Consider the following 21,223-nt stretch of genomic DNA (forward strand, 5'->3'; position numbering starts at 1 on the left):
GAGCTTATTGGTATTTTTGACCTGAGGCCTTGCAATGCCCTGAACATCGTTGTTTGTACATCCAAATTACAACGGTCAATTCTATGTTAGCATTTTGAAAATAATGCGAAAAAGTTTTGTTGAAAAATAATCTAGAACATGGTGCTCTACAGATCAGGAAAATTTAACTATAGTAGTAGAACTTCTTCGACTGGAACATGATGACCAACATCACATCACCAGAGGATAAGAAAACAGTGAAATCAATATATGGGCGTCCGTCCTTTTATTTCATTGTCTTAAGAGCAAAGTGTTTAGGTTAACTTGTAAAGATGTTTTGAAGAAATATATTCTGTTAACTTTCCAGATATTAAAGCATTACATATATCTTCGAAGATTTTTTATGGAACTAATAACATTAGATAATTTTCATCTTCCTAATGCATACTTTTCGCAGCCCCATGAACTTAACGTTGATGGACTAAGACAATTTTTAAATGTGGACAATGATGAATACTATTTCCAACATGGCCATGCTACAACAAGCAAACTTTGCTGTAAGCTTAACATATATATAACGATCAAGTGTATTGAATTAGCATTAACAGTAATGTAGACTTCTCAAAATTTTGTTTTCCGGATAGCTTAACATAACAAGATTACAAGACAACTATATTTTGTTTGGTTAATAATTGAAAAATAAAACACATTTTTCTGGTCATTACCAATTCTAATTTAATAGAAAATATGGTACCAGATGTTTTAAAGTTCAATAAACTAAAAACTACACGGTAAACGTATTTCATTATTTGAAAGACCAACCATGATACATATGAGAAAATTTAGGCACACTTTGAAAACATCCCTTCATTGTGAGAAATATTTGGGATATTTCAAATAAGTCTTTTTACATAGCGAAATGGTCAAATAAGTGTTAAAAGTGGATGGGGTAGGGTTACATTTTTATACAAATAAAATATTTCGTGAAACATACATACATTTTGCTTGTTTAATTTGTTACCTAAATGTCATTATTTGTTTCTTCACAATGAGCAATAGGAAAACATTTTTCCAAATGATGATCTTATAGATTATTTAGAGTTTCCTCATTTTTGAAAAAAGCCCTTCTAATGGCAAAGTTTTAGTTCAGAAAAATGTCCATAACTCATAAACCACACGGAACATTTTGTTTAAATTTTGCATACAGGTGACATTTGAGGCATATAACTGTCCTATATTGTCAATTTTGCAGTTCCTAATAGTGCCCATTAGGGGTGTACTACCTTAATACTTTGTATTGCATTATCCAGTTTACGCTCTGAGGTCATCGGAACAAAACGTTACTTTCAGTGTTTTAAATCTCCAATAACCAATGGTTGTATCAATCACGGTATAAATGACGGAGTTGATGGGATTTATACTAAGTATATGTTAGTGTTCATCCGTGCTGTTACAGACATGTACAGACTTAATCAAACCGAGTCTGCAATTCTCTTGTAATTTTGTTGTGATTAATCCTTCCGAGGGATCACTTTGCTTCCAGATTTTTATACTTCACAACAGCAGGTGTCAAGTGCTGTGTGGCAGCTGTAAAAAGTTGCCCCGTACTTCACTTCAGTGTTGTTATATTTTTCTGGTCCTTCGGGATCATTGATGCCAGCACTATTAAGTGTTGAGAATTGAGTACCGCTCAAGCCGGTGCTAGGGGGCGTGAGGGATGTTGCACGTATTCATTATCCCTCATGTACAGACTCAATCAAACCGAGTCTGAAATTCTCTTGTAATTTTGTTGTGATTAATGCTTCTGAGGGATCACTTTGTTTCCAGATTTTTTTTTCTATTTGCTCGAAATTGAAACATTTATTTTCGGAAAACATTTTTGATGAGTTGATTATTTTTACCTGATATGATTTTTACATTTTGATGAGTTGGACAATTAATACTTAGTAGCTAATATCTTATATGATTTATACATACACTAAATGTCCTGTGTTAACGAGGTCACGTAATATATTTTCTAAAAACATAATGTCTTCTTTCATTTTCTGTCTACTGAAAAAAAGTGAATAGACACACGTGACTTTCCTCTTAGTTACAAATTAATTAAGACTGTTTTCTACATTCTACATTTTGAATTGGTTTTTACTTTTACACATGCAGTAATTTTTATTTAAACCTGAACTGCATGTAAATCCTTTATCAATAAATGCACAAGTTAAATGTTGATGCTGCACATTAAAGACGCCGCCAATGATGTGAACAGTCAATCAGCATTGAAAATCGTTCTCTATTACAGTTGAATATCAGAAGCACAAATCAATTTTCTCTCCATGTTCTTGGTATGTGCTCGTTGTTTAATAATATAGTTGCATATTTTTGTAAAAAAGTAGAACCTAATGCATAAATTCACAAAATAATGTCTGAAATTCTTAAATGTTTGTCTGTTGCGACAAAGGCTGAAACGTCTGGTCGAATCAAAATAAATTGGATAACAAATAAAATTGAAATGATTGGTATACTTACAATAAATTCAAGACAATATTTGCCGAAAATATACCCATTTAAATGTTGGTACGAATTGCATAATGTTCGAATGATTTTGAGGACAAACTGCAATCGGAACACCTCGGGCGACTTCAAGAATTCCGAACTTGACGGAGATTGCCGAGTTGTTACGATTGGACAAACTATTCTGCAGTGCTCACCCCTTACAGGCCGTAGCGTAACCGGTTTGCTGAACTTTCTTAACGATTGAGTGAGAACCGCCTCTCTGATAGTGGGCCTGGTTTAGGCTTTGTAACTTGTAATTTAATTATTCGACAAGTGATATTGATCTAAGTTGTCCTCGTGCACTTCTACCCCGTCAATAAAGACTAAATGCTAGCATATGGAGCATAATATCAAATTTAATATGACAATTTAAGGCGGAGTCGAACTTCAACAGAGGCGAAACAAATGAAGTAAGTGACACTGCCTCAGTTGTCAACCCTCTCAAGGTTAAGTTTTAGAACAATCGATTATAGACTGGCTCATTGGCACGTTATTTATTATGTAGATAAAATTAGATAATGATAAAAAGAATATGATATTCAAACATGGCACTATCACTTCAGTTAAACGTTTATGCTCTGTGACATGTTGTACATCATAAAAGCTATTTTTATTAGAAAATTTAAAAACAGTGTGATTTTGTTAAAAAAAATACACAAAATCAAGTCTAAAATTTTCCCCATTGCCGTATGAACAAATGCATACTACACGCCGCTTGCAAGCGGCGTCTAATAATTAATGTAGGTTGACGTCATTTTTACTTAATTAATATTCAAAAGCGGCCCACGAAAACGCATGTGCAAATTTATGCAAATGACTATTTTTACAAATGCGATTCTATGAAGCACTATGAAAAAAAGACGACGAATATGAACAGAATTTGATATAGTATCGACTTTTGTTCTTCTATGAAACACTTATTATTTTGAAGAAATACAGCGTTTCCATTGGATGACAAATAAAGTTGGACACTAATACGGATAAGTGTCAAACTTTATTTGGCCTTATAATCACTCACTTTATTACACTAATCCGTTAGTGTCCAACTTTATTTGTCATCCAATGAAAACGCTGTATTTCTTAAAAATTATGTTCGTTAATTTTCATAGAAGAACAAAAGTCAATACTATATCGAATTCCGTTCATAGTCGACTTATATTTTTCTTAGTATTTCATAGAACGACATAGTGACGTAATAAAGTGTGTGATTATGAGGCCAAATAAAGTTTGACACTAAATATGTTAGTTTTCATCCGTAGCTGTTCTACAGAAATTAGAAACATTCTCCTATCGCTATCGCTCCCGTCGAAGTTTCTAATTTATGTAGAACAGCACGGATGAACACTAACATATACAAAGCGGTATTACTGGGACGTGCATATAATTATTTTGACGTGACGTCATTTGCGTTACACAAGAAAGTGTATTATTAAGATGCGCTAAATGTTAGCGTTACTCAATAGGCGCGTCAATGAAAAGGTCGTCAATTTTACTGTAAACAGTAACTGTTATTATTTATGATATGTGATAATAGGAATATTATGTTCGTGTAGCTTGAACTAAACTTATAACTAAATTTATTGAACACGTTGAAGAAGCTCGCTATATAGAGACTCGAATAATGTAATTTTATTCAATTTGTTCGATTATTTCAGTATTGAATATAAACTTATCCAATACCCTCTTGTTACGGTTTACACGAAAAAAAACATAAACAGGAAAGAACGATATCTAATCATGTTTTAATCATGCTCTTATAGTACTACTACGTTCACATATGAAGCCATGTAGATCGGGACAGGGACCGAATCCCTCGTAAGTTCCACCGAACACGTACAGACAATTGGAGGTTTTCAGATCTTGACCTTTTGACGGGTCAACCGTGATTTTTGAACCATCGGTGAATGTGAACACGTGACCATTTCCGAAATCAGTTGCACCAACCCATAGAGGATTTTTGTCTGAAATGTTTCAAACATAAATGTTTGTTAATAAATACATATGATAAAAGTTTAATGTATTATCCTACTATCGACTGATATGATTCCTTGATCAAATGTATTTTAAGTCAAATTACAATAATATTTTCTGGAGATATTATTTGTTCTCTAAATCTAAGTGCCCCTTTTATCTTGTTTCACAATGATTTATTCTACAGTTATTACAATAGACGCGCAAAATGAAACTATTTGAATGCACGTGCTGTCATTATTTAAACGAACTCGATCCGTAAATTATTATACACGAACTCGATCCGTCCATTGTTTTACACGAACTCGATCCATGCATTATTCTACATGAACTTGATCTGCACAAATTCAGACCGTGCATTATTCTATGTGAACTCGATGCGCGCATAATTTAAACAAACTCGATTCATGCATTAGGCCACACAAACTCAATCCGTGCATCACTTGTAACATAACATCGATCTGTGCATTATTCTACACGAATTCGATCCATGCATTATTATACACGAACACGATCCATGCATTATTATACACGAATTAGATACATGCATCATTGTACACAAACTCGATCCGTGCATTATTGTGCACGAACTCGATCCGTGAATTACTTGTAACATGACCTCGATCTGTGCATTATTCTACACGAACTCGATCCATGCATTATTATACACGAATTCGATACATGCATTATTGTACACAAACTCGATCTATGCATTATTATGCACGAACTCGATCCGTGCATTATTTTACATGAACTCGATCTGTGCATTATTCTACACAAACTCGATCCGTTCATTATTCTTCACGAACACGATCCGTGTATTATTGTACACGAACCCGATCCATGCATTATTATACACGAACTCGATCCATCCATTATTCTTCACAAACTCGATGTATGCATTATTATACACGAATATGATTCATACATAATTATACACAAACTCGATCCGTGCATTATTATACACGAGCACGATCCATGCATTATTATACACGAACACGATTTATGCATAATTATACACAAACTCGATCCGTGCATTATTATACACGAACTCGATCCGTGCATTATCATACACTAACTCGATCCTTGCATTATTATACACGAACTCGATCCATCCATTATTCTTCACAAACTCGATCTATGCATTATTATGCACGAACTCGATCCGTGCATTATTTACATGAACTCGATCCGTACATTACTTGTAACATGACCTCGATCTGTGCATTATTCTACACAAACTCGATCCGTTCATTATTATTCACGAACACGATCCGTGTATTATTGTACACGAACCCGATCTATGCATTACTATACACGAACTCGATCTGCGCATCATTGTTTATAAACACAATCCGTGCATTATTTAAAGCTGCATGCATCCAGATGAGCGAAAATTAAATTCAAACTTGAGGAAAATGTACTAAGAGTTTAAGAAAATTAAAAATATTCAAGATTCAAGAAATAAAATGTGCGATTAATGACTGATTTTTCAGTATTTATAAATATTCTTCTACTGCGTTATTTAAACAAGAAGGCCATTTTTTGCATATATTGCCTTCTTTTTTCTCATTTACGTGGGTGCCATTGATAATGTTTAAATTGCTTATTCGACTAAATACTACTTTTAAACAGATTTTCAAACTTTTCATGAAAATTAGCATGAATCTGGATGCGTGTTACTTTAAAATGAACTCGACCCGTGCATTATTTTAAACAGACCTTGATCCACGCATAATTCTACACGAACTTGATCCGTGTATTATTTTACATGAACGTAAAGAACACAAACCCGATCTATGATTTATTCTGTACGAACTCAATCTGTACATTTTTCTTATTCACAAACTCTGCCTGTTGTTATTCTACACGAACTTTACGAACTTGATCCGAGGATTATTCAACAAGAACTCGAACGACACACATTCTAACCGTGCATTATTATTCACCAGTGCACCCTATGATTATGTCTTTAAAATGTGCACTATCGTAAACTAATGCACTCGATCGCACAAATTGATAAGACAAAAAAAGGTTAAGTATTTTAGAATTGTCATCAACAACTTACGTCCGCCTGACTTGTAAAAAGCAAGCACGTCTTTAATTTTTTGGTCCCCCGTGATGATGGCTAGTTGACCTTTACTGGAGTTACAATAACGCTGGGCATCTGTCCAGTTCAATTTGGGAGATTCAAAAAATTTCAGACACAGTTTTGTTGGTGCATCGTAAATGTAACCATCGACCTTACATCCGACTGAAAAAAACAAAACTACATTAAACACATGTATCTCATTTCTCGCATGCAGCTGAGCAGCTTCTTCCCCCTGATCAACGGTCGTTTGGTAAGTTTTTAAACTGTTTTATTTTTAAGAAAACCGTCTTTCATTATATATGAATGGACAATCATTTCTGCTGTATTTGTTTCAATTAATCATATCTATATATTTAAGACAGATAACTCACTGAACTTGAGATACCAAACGATAATCAATCACATACCTATAATTGGACATACAGAAAGTGTGTACAATGTTTAATAACATTTCGCAAAGTAAAATTGTAAGCATATGAAAACCGTTTGAATGAATAAGAACAACATTGCAGCACGTATACTGATTAAACTGACATTACGCTCACAGTTTTTGTTATAAAGTTAATCTGAATTAGCTCTATATTTAAAACAAATGACTATCACGAGTATAACTGAGTTCAACTATTAATAGATAAAGACAAATAGTAAAGGTAAAAAATTGTTAAAACTGTCTAACAAATAAGAATGCGCCATTCTTTTTTTCTTTGAACGTTTTCGATAATTTATGAACTTCAAAGTATTTTAATTTAAAGTCACGCGTGTTTTTCATTGTTTATTATGTGCATCAAATTAATGAATTGGAAACAGTTTTGACTAAACTTAAAGTAATTATGACCTTTTCCAGTACACTTACCACTTACACTTTGATGAGCATAATGTCACTTTAAATTTTATGTAATATATGTATCTATTACGTCTATTAGCTATCAATACCTACCGGCGGGGTCTGTGGTAGGTAAAGGATGTGTCGTTTGCGTGATGATAACTTTTGCTGCGGTGGTTTGGGATTTCGTTGTGTGCTGCGTATGTGCAGCTGTTGATTTTGTAGTGTGATGCGCATGCGCAGGTGTTGGTTTCGTTGTGTGATGTGCATGTGCAGCTGTTGATATTTTAGTGTGATGAGCAAGTGCAGCTGTTGATTTTGTTATGTGATGCGCATGCGCTGCTGTTGATTTTGTAGTGTGATGCGCATGTGCAGCTGTTGATTTCGTTGTGTGATGCGCATGTGCAGTTGTTGGTTTTGTTGTGTGATGCGCATGTACATCCGGCGACTTCGTTGTGTTGTGCGCATGTGCAACTGTTGGTTTTGGTGTAACGTGCACATACTGTGTCGACTGATGTATCGAGTATTTCACAACTTGTTTAGTCGTAGAATGAGTTGAAGGTTTTGTTGGTACAGCTGTAGCGTGTGTGACGGTAACGTTTTGGCGACAACTGTGGTTACAGAAATCTGTAGTGCAACATCTAGGACACTGGGTTATTGTTATCAGATCACGTTTACCAATAGCCATACCTAACTTCTGCATCTCTAAATTAACTATCGTGTTACATTGCTGAAATGTTCAAGGCGTACACTATAGAGATAAAAGCAGATTGAAAATTAATTGTGATAGAATTCTCTTATAGTATGATATCACCGTGATATAATGTTCATTTTTTTTTAATTGCCAAACTAAGTTGAATAATTTGAAATGACCTTAATTTTCACTCACTATATATCCTTGTTTGGACATGATGTCACTGTAATTCTCAATGCTTGTCATTCAAAAGAAGCATAAAAATGAATAAAACACCTCTGTAAAGTATATAAAATTTAATCAATACATCAGGCATGTGACTTGGTGGAACCTTGAAACTGAAACTCTGTCATTGTACCGTTACGTTCAAGTTCAAGAGAACGGCTTTTTGTCTGAGAGAGGCATGCAATATTAAGAGTAAGTAAAAAGACAAATCCTTAAAAGTGTTAAAAGGTTTAAACCGAAATACGGAATTCTTAAAATCTTAAAATGAGTCGTTGAAAAGAAATGGATTGAGCATCAGGTATAGATTTTCTGAGACAATTTGGGAACTTATAATTTGCGAATACATGCTCTTCATGCATTCTATGACAAGTAGTAGATTGTGTCGATCGTATTTTTCTATCAGTACAAAGCATTCACATCAAGCAGTTGAATCAGCTGCTCTAAAGACAGATTATAGGTGCATTGATGTAGAAGCTAAGTCTCAGGCCAATTTAGAAAAACCCACGTTCATCAAAAATGAAGAAATGGTTAAACAAAGATTAAGGAAATGTAAGAGTTTTAAGAAAAATGGTACGAAACGCAACAGTATGATTTTGACGTGGAACAGAAACAAGCACATTTCTTCAAAACTAAACAAGATTCTGTTGACACACATTCTCACGTTAATGATGATAAAGCACTCAGACATTTAGACTAAACATCTGACTTATTAAAATTCTGGTATCTGATACAAGAGCTCTCTACTATTGAAACCAGTCATACCTCAATAACTCGTTCAAACCCTCATGCAATATTAAATCCTGCTTCAGATTCTTTGAGGTCTTGCTTTTTATTGCGAAACACTATGCCATTAAGCACTAGAGTTACTGTTCTTGATGGAAAACTTTCTGCACCAGATATTCCGTCTTCGTGTGATCAAGTTCATGGCGAAAATTAACGGTTTGGCACCTTTTGAACAAGAGTTTGTTGAACTAGCAAAATCTTCAACAGAACAAGTTAGTTTGAATGGATAACTCCTATATGCAGACTTTAGTGTCTTTGGTGATCCTCTGAAATACACTGTATGCAAAGTTGCCTTTCTCTGAAAAGTTGCCTTTCATACAGTTGCCGAAGAACGTCATATCAGAAAAAAATCAACATTATCTTTAGAAATACATTGGTGTTCAAGTTAAAGACATGGTTGAAAACGTCTTTTATTGACGTCTAGTCATTCCTATGATCAGGCTAAAGGACCCTATGAAGAGCGGTACATGGCGATCAGTATGTATGGCTAATTCGTTCTTGTGAGATAAGAAAAATGGCCAAAGATGGCTGCGGGGATTGGAGAAGGACATCTCATGTTTGGAAATTGATTGTGACAATGTGAAACTTCGATGTGTGGTGTTAACAGTACCATGTATCTTAATGAAAGAAAACAGAAAGTTGTTAGTAAAACTCCCAAGGCGGATCGGATCGTTACGTGTTGCAATCGTTATGTTGTTCTGTAGAAAGTTAAGTTTGGTTTATTTTCACAATGTTTTGTGTGTCTGGAAAGTTTACTGCTTATGAAGCCAATGAGGCATGTGATCCAGTGACATCTTCGCAGTCTCTGAAAGGAGATCAACCAAACACGCTCGCCCCGAGCCAGGAAATTTAGACAGGCTAGTTAAGCTTGAGAAGTCAGAGATGTCTATCTGAGGTCATTCTTATTTGACAGTCAGTTTAAATAATTATAACTTGGATAAATGCTTTCAGTTTCTCGCTAAGTCTTACGTGGAAAGAAACGCTTATATAAGAGAAAATAGTTTGTTTTTCTTGTTTCTTGTTCATGTCTCAGGAAAATGTAAAACGATGGAAAACTTGTTTAAATATCACACTTCTTCCCTGATAATAATTTACAGAAATAAGATGTCATAATACCCTTATGATCACCCTGTTGATCGGTGAGCAAAACTAGCACCACATTAACGACACAGACTGAATTTAGAATTTAGTTGCACGTGCCTTTGATAGTCATTTGCGTTTGCAGGTTCCTATTGCGTACACGCCAAGATAAAATGCCAGGTATCGATAACATTTTCCGTCGACCCCGAATGTCAAAAAGTCGTTATATTTATGTCAGAAGTGGTCATATGTAGAGTACATTGCGGACAATTTGATACCTGTAAGTGGTAAGGAAAAAGGACTTCTTATTGGGTACAATTGTCAAAAGCACCCTCCCACACAAGATTAACGCCCTAGTAGACGATGGTTCATATGCCCAGAGGACAACTTGAGTTGAGGAATTGTTGTCGTCATAGGCTCAGACAGACCAGTGTCTGTGACCAGATTGGAGTTAGACATCGCATTCTCTTTTTTGAACTGCCCTTTGTTTTGATTGTTGATAAGCTAGATATACTTGGCCAATTCATGCTCTGTAGAAATAAGGTGAACGAACTTGTCAATCCAAAAAATGTCACGAATGCCGGACGGTACGAAAAAAAAGATTGCTGGTCGCACGCATCAAGAACGTTTCTTTGATATTTCGACAATATCACTATTGCTGGTAAAGAAATGCAGCTTTGGACAAAATATAATGGTTTTATTCTGCAATATCTGCAGAAATTATAGTGCATTAATTATCCTCGAGGACTATATTCATGAGGTGTTGTTCTTTTGTTAACTAGTAACACTTGTGCTGCTTTTCAGGGGCGAGCACTCACCTTCTCGAATACCTTTCTTTTAATTGGACATTTAATTATTTTCATTGCAGCAGAGTCATATGAGAAAACTTAAAGCCGAGGACGAAACACATATAAAAACAAGAATACTGATCAACAAGGCAAAGGCAGCGTTCACAGGACGCATCCCCCCGACACACCCAAGTAGGGCACCCAGAAGGCACGTTGTTATAAGGTATAGTAAAGTACGATCATGTATTTTAATTGGACAATGTAACGTTTAAATAAATGTTTCTTTTACTTCACTGGCCAGGATATATAGGTAACAAATTAGTCATGGTAATTATGTCATTGTTAATATCTTACTATATCTTAATATGTATGTTTTACTTACTCTTTCTGACATGCAGTCAGATGCCCATTCGTTTTGTGCTAAACTGTTGAGAGGAATGAAAATAGCGCAAACCTAAAAATAGAAATTATAAACATTAAGACCTGAAAGTAGAAACTCGAAAACATAAAATAGAGTCCAAAGACATTGATATAATTATCCATAATATACGTGCCTGCTCTACGTAAATCGCAACTATTCGGTCCTTTCCGTCAAACTCCGGGCATTATAATAGTCGAGGTGTTCTGGCTAACTCTTCACAGTTTTGCTGCTTTTCTAACCAGGTATGCGATTTCTTTGGCAACTTTTGCGGACATACATTTACATTTGTTTGTGCGATTTCGATACAAATATTGTTTATGTGTATGAAATATCTACAAGTTTGACCTTTACTACGGTAATTTATTGTAGTACTTGTATTTATTTTATTTTGTCAGCTCATTTGAATATATTACAAACATTGTCGCTGACATCATTAATAAAACTGTTTCATTTTACTTTACATATCTAAGTGAATAAGTGGTGTTTATCCTAAAGACAAAACCCATAACATCACCTGCTCAGTATCACATAGCATAGTATCTCTGCACGATTCTGGGTCGGCCTGTGCATCACAAGAAAAACATCTTGGACCTCGTTTCGTTCTTGGAACCGCTATAAATATAACATTAATGACGTCATGTACGATACTTTTCTAAAGCTTTAAGAATCAAGGTTTTTTTGTGAAAAAGTTCACAACAGACAATTTTAAATAAACTTGCTTCATTAAACCTTTGTCTTATTTTATGATCTTATTTATCTTAGGAACTTATGATTCATTGGTTACATTTTCAGCCATTGATATGAAAAATAGTTATAGTTTTATTCTTATTTAAATTAAATCATGTATTTTTGTGACAGTCATAAAACTTATTGTATAAGAAAAATTATCGCTCGCTTTTTCTCGTTTGTTTCCTCCCTATTCATGCATAAGAAGCAAAAAAAAAAAGAAACAGAAAAAAATATTATGGTTCAACTCGATGTAGATCTATTGTATCGAATTGAGATTTCACTTTTATAACGCAATGTGATCCCTTTAACTTTAACCTGTTGTTCCACATCCCTCCACGTTACAAAACTCTCCGTTACAACACTCAACACATGTTGGAATGTCCGTTTTTGATCCCGTGTCTTGTCGTCTAGATAGGCTGTCACGTGGCGGTGCTGACAGAGCGTTACTAATAGGGTAGGATTTCCCGATATTCGCAATCTTCGATAATGCTGAACGTTTGCCACTTGTTTGACATCTCTATAGTATATTAAAGATAAAATAAACAACATTAAGTTATTACACACACATTAATAACTTCTCAAACTATACGATTAAATGTTCATTTCGTTGTGTAAAAAGGCAACATTTAAGCATTTTATCATTCAAGCGCTTTGTCCGGTGTATACTGGAATACGATATTTAGTGTGGTGCTCCAATCCTTTTCAGTCTCACTCCATGTTGAACTGCACACTGTTCTTGTCATCATCGTTTCCATCATCATCATTATCATTCATTTTTTGTAATGGACATGTTTAATTTATTAAGTAAACTTTTAACTATCAAGAAACCAAAAGGAAGCGACCGTAGGTTCTTTATTGTTAAAATGTTCGCTTTATAAAAACTAACTTTCTTAATGTTTAACCTAATTTGACCCCACTGGTTACCGAAGAAGAAACGTTGACCTTATTCTCGTTTAGAATTTTTTCCAATGCAACGCCGCCCTTATGAGGCGGGGCTTCAACATTCAGTTTACACATGCACTGTCAATTATTCAAAATCCGAATTAATGAATAAGTGACAACATTTTGCCTGTCTATACTATTAAAAAGGGTGTCTTTTAAATTGGAGCGATTTCATTGGTTGACAAATGATGTGAAACACTAATATTAGCTTAGTGTAGAAATTTAACACAAAGAATTGGCAATAATTATTATGAATCTGTGAAAACGTAGCTTCTGTCAAAACCATTAGCACATTACCTCCTTAGAGAGGCAACCGGAACTGTACAATATTTGCCCGCCGCTCGTGACAAACTGTTCAACGAAGCAAATCTCGTGTGATGAACACGTGGTGATTACTTGGCAATCCTGAGGATGAGGCATGTCCGTACATTCAAAACATCTCACTGATGCTGTATGATTATAAGCCAAAAATGTTACATCATATCACATATACATGTAGTATTATATATTTTATCATTGCGTTATAACAATGGATGGCCAGCCAACAATTTTGCCGACAATATTCAAAGATACTAATTATTTGTAACTGCATAATTGACACTTTTACCCGCACTATCACATCCTTTTCGACTCACAAAAGTAAGCTTGTTACTTCATTCTGCAGTATAATCACATGCACGGTCACTGTTGTTACAGTCGGTTAAAATCAAGATTACGACTACAGTCGGCCAAAATCACTTAACGACTACAGTCGGTCGAAATCATTTAACGACTACAGTCGGTCAAAATCATTTAACGACTGCAGTCGGTCAAAATCACGTTTACGACTACAGTCGGTCAAAATCACGTTTACGGCCACTGATACTTCATGACGTTAAAAGGTTAGCTTGCAGAAGAACGATGCTTTTCAAATACCAATGGTCAGTGTCTGGTTAGAAAATTACCACGTGACCTTCATCACAACCTTAACGACGTCGACAATGAACAGAGTTAAATGTATGTTATATAAGAAATGACTGTCTATATATTATATAAGAAATGACTTACCGTCCGCATGCTTAAGTAAGGTCAAAGCAACAATCACTAGCACAACATACATCATCTTGACCTTCAAAGATAATAAACAAACATTCATACGTTTAACAGGAGAATTAAAAGTTCAGTCTTTAAACTATTTATTTTTACGATCATAATCCCTAGTTCGACCTTGCCAAAAATGTTTCACGAACATGTCTGTGCCCCCACTCTAGGGGGAGTTGACATTTAGATATGCCCTGATCCGTACGTGCGTCCATCCGTGCGTTTTCATGTTGTGTCACATGTACCTCTAAAACTGCTTGAGCTAGGATCAACAAACTTAACAGAAATTCTGTTCAGCATTTGGAGTTGTGAATCTGAGATTTCGCACGTGGATTAATGTAGTATTGTCAGAATTATTACCCTTGATTCGATTATTATTTGCAATACTTGTGTCGAGCGTAGTTCAAAAGCTTTTAGACATATAGCCAAGAAACCTTCTTCGGTATTTATTAATATTTAAACATCCATGCATAGTTGCATACACAAGCCAACTTCAAAATGTGTCCTTTCACTTTCGTATGAAATGTACACTATAATAATTATATTTTCCTATATTTATCAGATTCACTGATACCTTGTTTTAAAATGATATTATAACGTAACCTAATGTCGCGAATTAAGGTGACATTATGTCTATCCAAAAGTAAATGGTGAATGGTTAAAATAAGTATACAATTTGTCAATAGTTGTTTTCAATGCTATAATTAGTGTCTCCTGAGCAAGCAATAATCCCCGTGACCCGCATAAATATATCTATAAATATTGTTTAGAAATATCGGTAAAGTTCAGAATATAAAACGAGTGGGGCAAACGCAGTTGTTGTTGATTTTTTTTATATTTAAGACATTTTTGAACTCCATTCTAAACGTTTGTAATGATCAATTATTTTACAATTAAAATATTAACATTTAACATTAGAATAGCCAATCTTTTAAAATACACAACTCATTTATCTCGGCTCGACAGTGAAAAAAATGAACCTAATGTCACTTTAACAATAAACAGTCGAACCGTACTTCAGTGCTTTGATTGTATTTAGGTTCGTAGCGGGAAACTTTAGCAGATTTAGACCAGATCTATATGTGGCGTACTACAGTTTAACATGTCCTTATCTACCGTATACTTAGGGACATGAGAACCAGAACATGCATTTTATGTTGATTACTGATATAACGAAAAGTTGGCAATTTTTTTTCCGACCAATTCCTGCAATGATGTCACATAAGCATTTCCCTCTAGAACAATTTCGTTATTATTATATTACAAGATATGTAGATATATCTTATGAAATATTTTTATAAAATTTATCAACAGTAGAATTATATTGCTAAGTCCATTCTCGAAAAAGTTGTTAACATAAGACGTGTCTATGAATTTTGTACGTAAACAGAACAAAAAATGTTCCGAAAAAAAAAACATATTTTTCTGCTACATGTATCTTATAAATTTAGCTATGATTTCCAGCATGCGCCATAAACTTTTAAGGAAATTAATTACCATATTCATTTCATATAGTATTCCGTTTTAAAATTCCATTTTTTTTTTTGCTTTATACACTTTATATCATTTTAAAGTAGTCGATTTACTAGGCTGTTTAATAGTTATAATATAGTATATTTTGCGATTCATTTAAAATATTGCAATCTCCTATAGGACAACAAATAATTTCAAACACTAAGTCCTGAGTTTGAATGCCGAGTATGGCATAATATCTTTTTAACATTGCCATAATTGTCACATAACCCAAGAAAATGTCTATTTAGAGCCTTCAGAATTTATCGGTAACGTCAATTTGGTAAAAAGGGGACAATCTTTCTGTACAGTCTTTTTTATATTTTGGGTATTTTTTTCCTAAACGTTGCCATTATCATTCATTGGTCAATGAACATTGTAATAGTCAATCTTTTGGAATAAAAAACTAAATCAGCTCAATTTGATAGTGCAGAAATGCGCATAATATCGCTTTGGATACTATTTCGTGACAACCTAGATAAGTGCCAATTTGATAACTAAATAAACAGTATGAAACAATTTGAAAATAGAACGATCTTATTGAGCAAATTATAAGTTCAACATGTTGAAGATATGGCATCTTAGGACAGGGTATAAAAATGATGAGGAACATATCGAGTGTTAATAAGTAAAATATCATAAATTAGAACTTACCTGTGCTTATTCTACACTATACCAGCACAACTACACGCACTACTGTAGTCGGAGACCAACACTATGATCTGTAAGATAAGACTAGTGCCCTCACACGATCTTTCCGTCTGATAAGATGATATTTAACTAATTTTGCACCGACACACACATACATACAAATATGTACGGAAACGTCCCGGTGCCAATTCATACAGGTCATAATATTCTATAACAAATATAAAACCTAATAAGGAGTTTATACGAGTCTAATAGAATAAATAATATAAAGCCTAATTAGGACGTAAGACTTTTTAAGTTGGATTTTTTTACTCCTACGTAGGGCTTTTGAACTCCTTTGTAGGTATGTAAACCCCATATGTAGGCGATTAAAAAAACTAATTAGGTGTTTAAAAGTCATATTACTCCTACGTAGGACTTAATAATTCCTACGTAGAAGATTTCAAGGCCTAATTAGAAATTTACAACTCGAACGTAGAAACATCGGGGTCATCGCATCGAGTAGTGCCCCATATTTTATAAAAAGCCCACGTAGGAGTTTAAAAGTCCTACGTAGGATTTTTAACTCCTAAATGTATGCTTTTGTATCTCCTACGTAGGAATTTTTAAAGTTCAACGTAGGAGTTATTAAGTGTTGCGTAGGAGTTTTAAACTCCTAATTAGGTATTTTATCTCTTACGTAGGAGTTTTCAAAGTCCTACTTAGGAGTTATTAAGTCCTAGGATTTAAATTTCTTATAGAACATTATGAAATGGCTCCAGGACGATTCCGTAAATGTGTATTTAAAGTCTGCGTGTTTATGATAAAACGTCGTTTTTTGGGGTTTTTTTTATGTTGTTGTTTTTGTTTTTGTTTTTCGGTTATTGAGATCAGCTTATAATTACAAATACAAGAGCAAAAAAAATTATATAAATAATACCTACAAAGTATTTGTATATAAGCGAACTGAGCAGATCTCAATAAACGAAAGGAAAAAAACGTGTTTGATAAAAACGTCTCCCTATATAAGTGGTGATTCAAACAGACATAATATTATAATTATTGGATGCATAGTTTAGTAATTAAATATATAGCTCATCTCATGCCTTGTTTTAACCCTATTATATTTAACACACCCTATTTGTATATACGTTTTCATCTTATGCTGTTAATGTACACGGGCTGACCGACAGACAGACAAACAAACAGAGAGATTGACATTTTATTTCGATCATATAAGGCTTGCTTATAAGCCCGTGATGACACCATAATAGTATATTACAAGGCAATGAACAGTGCACATGTCGACATGCAAAACAATTACACGGATTACTTTACATAACATCACAATATCGGAGGTCATAAAGAAAAAAACTCTTAGTGACCGTTTGATATGGCACTATTGCGTTTTTGTCGGACTGCTAAAATTTAGCGGTGTGTAACCGAGAGAATATTGAACAAAACGCCCAATACGTAGATCTCTGATCTGTCGAATTCTTATTATCAAATGGGTGGATACAATAACAATTTCATCACAACCTTTTTTGTTAACAAAAGAGCACATGTCAATGTTTGTGGTTAAATCTATTGTTATTCAAATGAAAGTTCAGATTAGCGATTTTACTAGAAATCTTATTGAGTTATGTACTATACTCGTATTATATGAAATAGGACACAGTATCGGAGCCCGGTAGCAATATATATAGAGTCCCCCCAGTCAGACTCAGGCATCAGATATACCGGAGCCTCAGTACTGTGTTATATTTCTTAACTATTATATTATGATAAAAAATTGTATGAACATTTTTTTTTATTTGCAACTGCGGAAGATTTGTTTAATATATCAAATGGCAGGAAAGTAGGAATTTCTGGTTTGCCTAATTGCATTCTGCTAACAACAACCGCAAGTCTCGACTTTTGCTTGGCCAAAACACGGATTGCACACATCAGCCACCATACATGCTCCCCTTTACGTCTTATGAATAATAGCGAGCTCGAAGAGCTGGCCCGAAGGGCCTGCTCGCACAGCGAGCTTTTGGTAACGCGAGTACCTGCTAGATAGTGATGGTTTTGAAAACTTTCGTCGGAAGTAATGATTTGACACATCGCAACTTTTCGAATTACAAGATAACGATAAAAGCCGAGGTATTCTGATTGAAAACGGAAGCGTAGACTGGTGTCCTGCGCACTTATATGGGAACCATAATAGGACAGGGAACCAGAATAAACGGAAGCAGTGTATAAAATACCGAATGACAATTTTAAAACGGAAAATGTAAAATAAAAATGAACGATTAGTAAAAGAAGGAGCATCGACACACGAGAATATCTGATTTGTACAATGGGCGTACTCCCCTAGTATTAATCAGATTACCGAGTGTTTTGATGTTCTTTTCTCTTTTGTATCATAGTCTAACATTAAAACACGTTCCTTGTTGTCACAAAATGAAATCCAAGGATAAAAATAACCAATGAAGGAGCATCTGAATACGATATTTCTGTCGCTTTCCCTTTCTCTGCCAACAAAATAAGTAAACCCCGGCAAAAATGAGACAATAAATGGACATGCTCTGGAGTGCGGGTAACTAATAGCTGCACTCCAGTTAACGCACTGTGCATGTGAATGTATACGATTTAACTCTGACACATTTCGACAGAAAGGTTCCCAAACTATGATATAATTTTATACTATTTCACGGTAAAAGTAAATCGAGCTCGCTTTAAGGCTTTGAATTTTTTATGTTAGCGAGCTCGAAGAGCTGGCCCGAAGGGCCTGCTCGCAAAAGGAGCTTTAAGGTAACGCGAGTACCTGCTAGATAGTGATGGTTTTGAAAACTTTCGTCCGAGGTAATGAATTGACACATCCAACTTTTCGAATTACAAGATTACGATAAAAGCCGAGGTATTCTGATTGAAAACGGAAGCGTAGACTGGTGACCTGCGCACTTATATGGGAACCACAATAGGTCAGGGAACCAGAATAAACGAAAGCAGTGTATAAAATACCGAATGCCAATATTAAAAAGGAAAATGTAAGATAAAAATGATCGATTATTTTATACTGTTTCACGGTAAAAGAAAATCGAGGTGGTTGTTTCGATTACTGCAACATAACGGCTATTTTCGTCAGTGTCCGGATAAGCTCTCGATCTTATAAGGAATAATCGGCGGGGTGTTCCGAAGTTAAAGGAGCAGAAAAATTCCGGTACACGGTCACAAAATAGTGCTTGGTGATATCGGAGCTAAAGAGTTTTACTGTTACTGTTTTTCGAAACGCTTTTCAGAAAACAATGACCATTTTATACATTTTAAAATTAAAACCGGAAGTTACCACTGTTCGTAGTGTTAAAGTGGAGCATGCGCATAACAATTTGTGTAGACGTAGACTGGTTCCAATGATTTAAGGCTTAGATACATAAAATTCATTTTGATACCGCCAGCAACCATTCTCAACACGAGAGATCCAATGACCTCTTCTATAAATCAGAACGTCCGTATTTAAAAGATAAGAGTATTTAGTGTAAGCGTGAAGGACTATAACAATAAGTCAGGGAAGAAAAGTTTTATCTCTTCTGTTATGTTCAAGTTCACTTGGCTCAATGTTATAGATATTTGTCACATATAGTTAAACATTCTCCACTAGATAACCTTAGGGAAACTTATAGAAACAATTTTACATATGCTAGAACGTAATCTATATCAAGAAATGATAACATGTTATTTCCACGTAGATGTGTGTGTGGGTTTACTTACATTAAGAATATCATCCCGGGAAAAAATTGTTAGAGAATTTTACAAAGAATAATATTTATACTGTTACCCACAAACTTATATTATATGAGATATATATACGAAGTGTGTTCAAATATAGATACATTGACCAAAGAGGCATGTTTAAAAAAAAATTCTCTGGAGGCCTATCAGGAAAGAATTCATTCCAATTATCTAAGCCTTGGACATTGTAGTCTCACATATGGTTTCCCATGTAGAAGTATATATATAAATATGTGACCCCGAGGTTGGGCCAATATTGACCCCCCGGGGGCATGGTTTATGTTAATTTTATTGAGGTCAATAACGTCACATGACAGATATTTTAAGTCTAGGCGCTCAATTTTCACAAAATAAGACTGAAATATGTTTTCTCATACAGTACACAAGGGGCATGATGTGTTCTGCATATCGTTTTATTAAAAGTAATATTTCTGTCAATTTTGTTTAACTTCTTCCAATCGCTTTAAAAGATACAGAGCGGGCACGAAATTTTGAAATTCATACAAAATAGCTGGGACCTTGACCTGATGAAGGTCAAACCTGCGCTCTGAACACCGTCTCATTCTGGTTAACATTTCTTAAAAGTACTGTAATTTCACTTCCCTTACACCGGTTCAAATAATAAAGACCAGACACGAAATTGCTAACAGACGGACGGACGTTAAGGTGCATTACAATATAAGCCAATTTTTTTCGGGCGTATAAAAGAAACGTGAGCGGTAATAATCTATAGTAAGATAAAAACTGCCATTCCGTATCTCCAAGCATAAGGTTCGAACCTTGAACATCAAATACATGTCAAATGGGGGAAATTTGAATAAATGTTACGAAACAAATCTTTCAGTAGGACAGACACTGTTTTCAGTACTTTTGAAAATTAAATCACTTTATAGGAATAGCGCGGATTCTTGTCCTTCATCATCAATATGCGAATGTGATTTGTGTAGATTGGGTCAAATATGAATTAATATAAATTAATGATGATGATAATGATGATGATGATAATGATTAAATAAACTATCGAGTACATACAGTGTATTTATTTATGGTTTTTTTTTTGTATAATATTTTAACAATCAAATAGCAATAATCAATAGTATTACCGCGATAAAAGCCTATAAATATCGGCTATATGATTAAATAAAACTAA

At 34.5% G+C, this 21,223-nt stretch overlaps 1 protein-coding gene across 1 annotated transcript; it reads right to left on the reverse strand.

Annotated features, from left to right (window-relative positions):
• Positions 1-4,252: 4,252 nt before the first annotated feature.
• Positions 4,253-16,450, reverse strand: LOC132735620 (uncharacterized). The gene is made up of 9 exons (XM_060722595.1): positions 16,324-16,450; positions 14,125-14,185; positions 13,375-13,526; positions 12,451-12,652; positions 11,921-12,018; positions 11,368-11,439; positions 7,530-8,145; positions 6,569-6,754; positions 4,253-4,490 (listed from the first exon to the last, which is right to left on the reverse strand). The coding sequence occupies exons 2-9, from the start codon at positions 14,177-14,179 to the stop codon at positions 4,276-4,278; spliced, it is 1,596 nt and encodes a 531-aa protein (XP_060578578.1). The 5' UTR covers positions 14,180-14,185; positions 16,324-16,450; the 3' UTR covers positions 4,253-4,275.
• Between the last annotated feature and the right edge of the window lie 4,773 nt (positions 16,451-21,223).

The sequence above is a fragment of the Ruditapes philippinarum genome, unplaced genomic scaffold, assembly GCF_026571515.1.
Source record: "Ruditapes philippinarum isolate M1 unplaced genomic scaffold, ASM2657151v2 ctg464_1_1_1_1, whole genome shotgun sequence".
Taxonomy (NCBI): domain Eukaryota; kingdom Metazoa; phylum Mollusca; class Bivalvia; order Venerida; family Veneridae; genus Ruditapes; species Ruditapes philippinarum.

Coding starts and splice junctions, on each gene's coding strand:
- LOC132735620 (XM_060722595.1), bottom strand. CDS start 14,179: ATGATGTATGTTGTGCTAGTGATTGTTGCTTTGACCTTACTTAAGCAT. Junction 8,146..11,367: donor CTGACTGCATGTCAGAAAGA/GTAAGTAAAACA, acceptor TGAACATTTCAG/CAATGTAACACGATAGTTAA. Junction 6,755..7,529: donor ACCTACCACAGACCCCGCCG/GTAGGTATTGAT, acceptor TGTTTTTTTCAG/TCGGATGTAAGGTCGATGGT.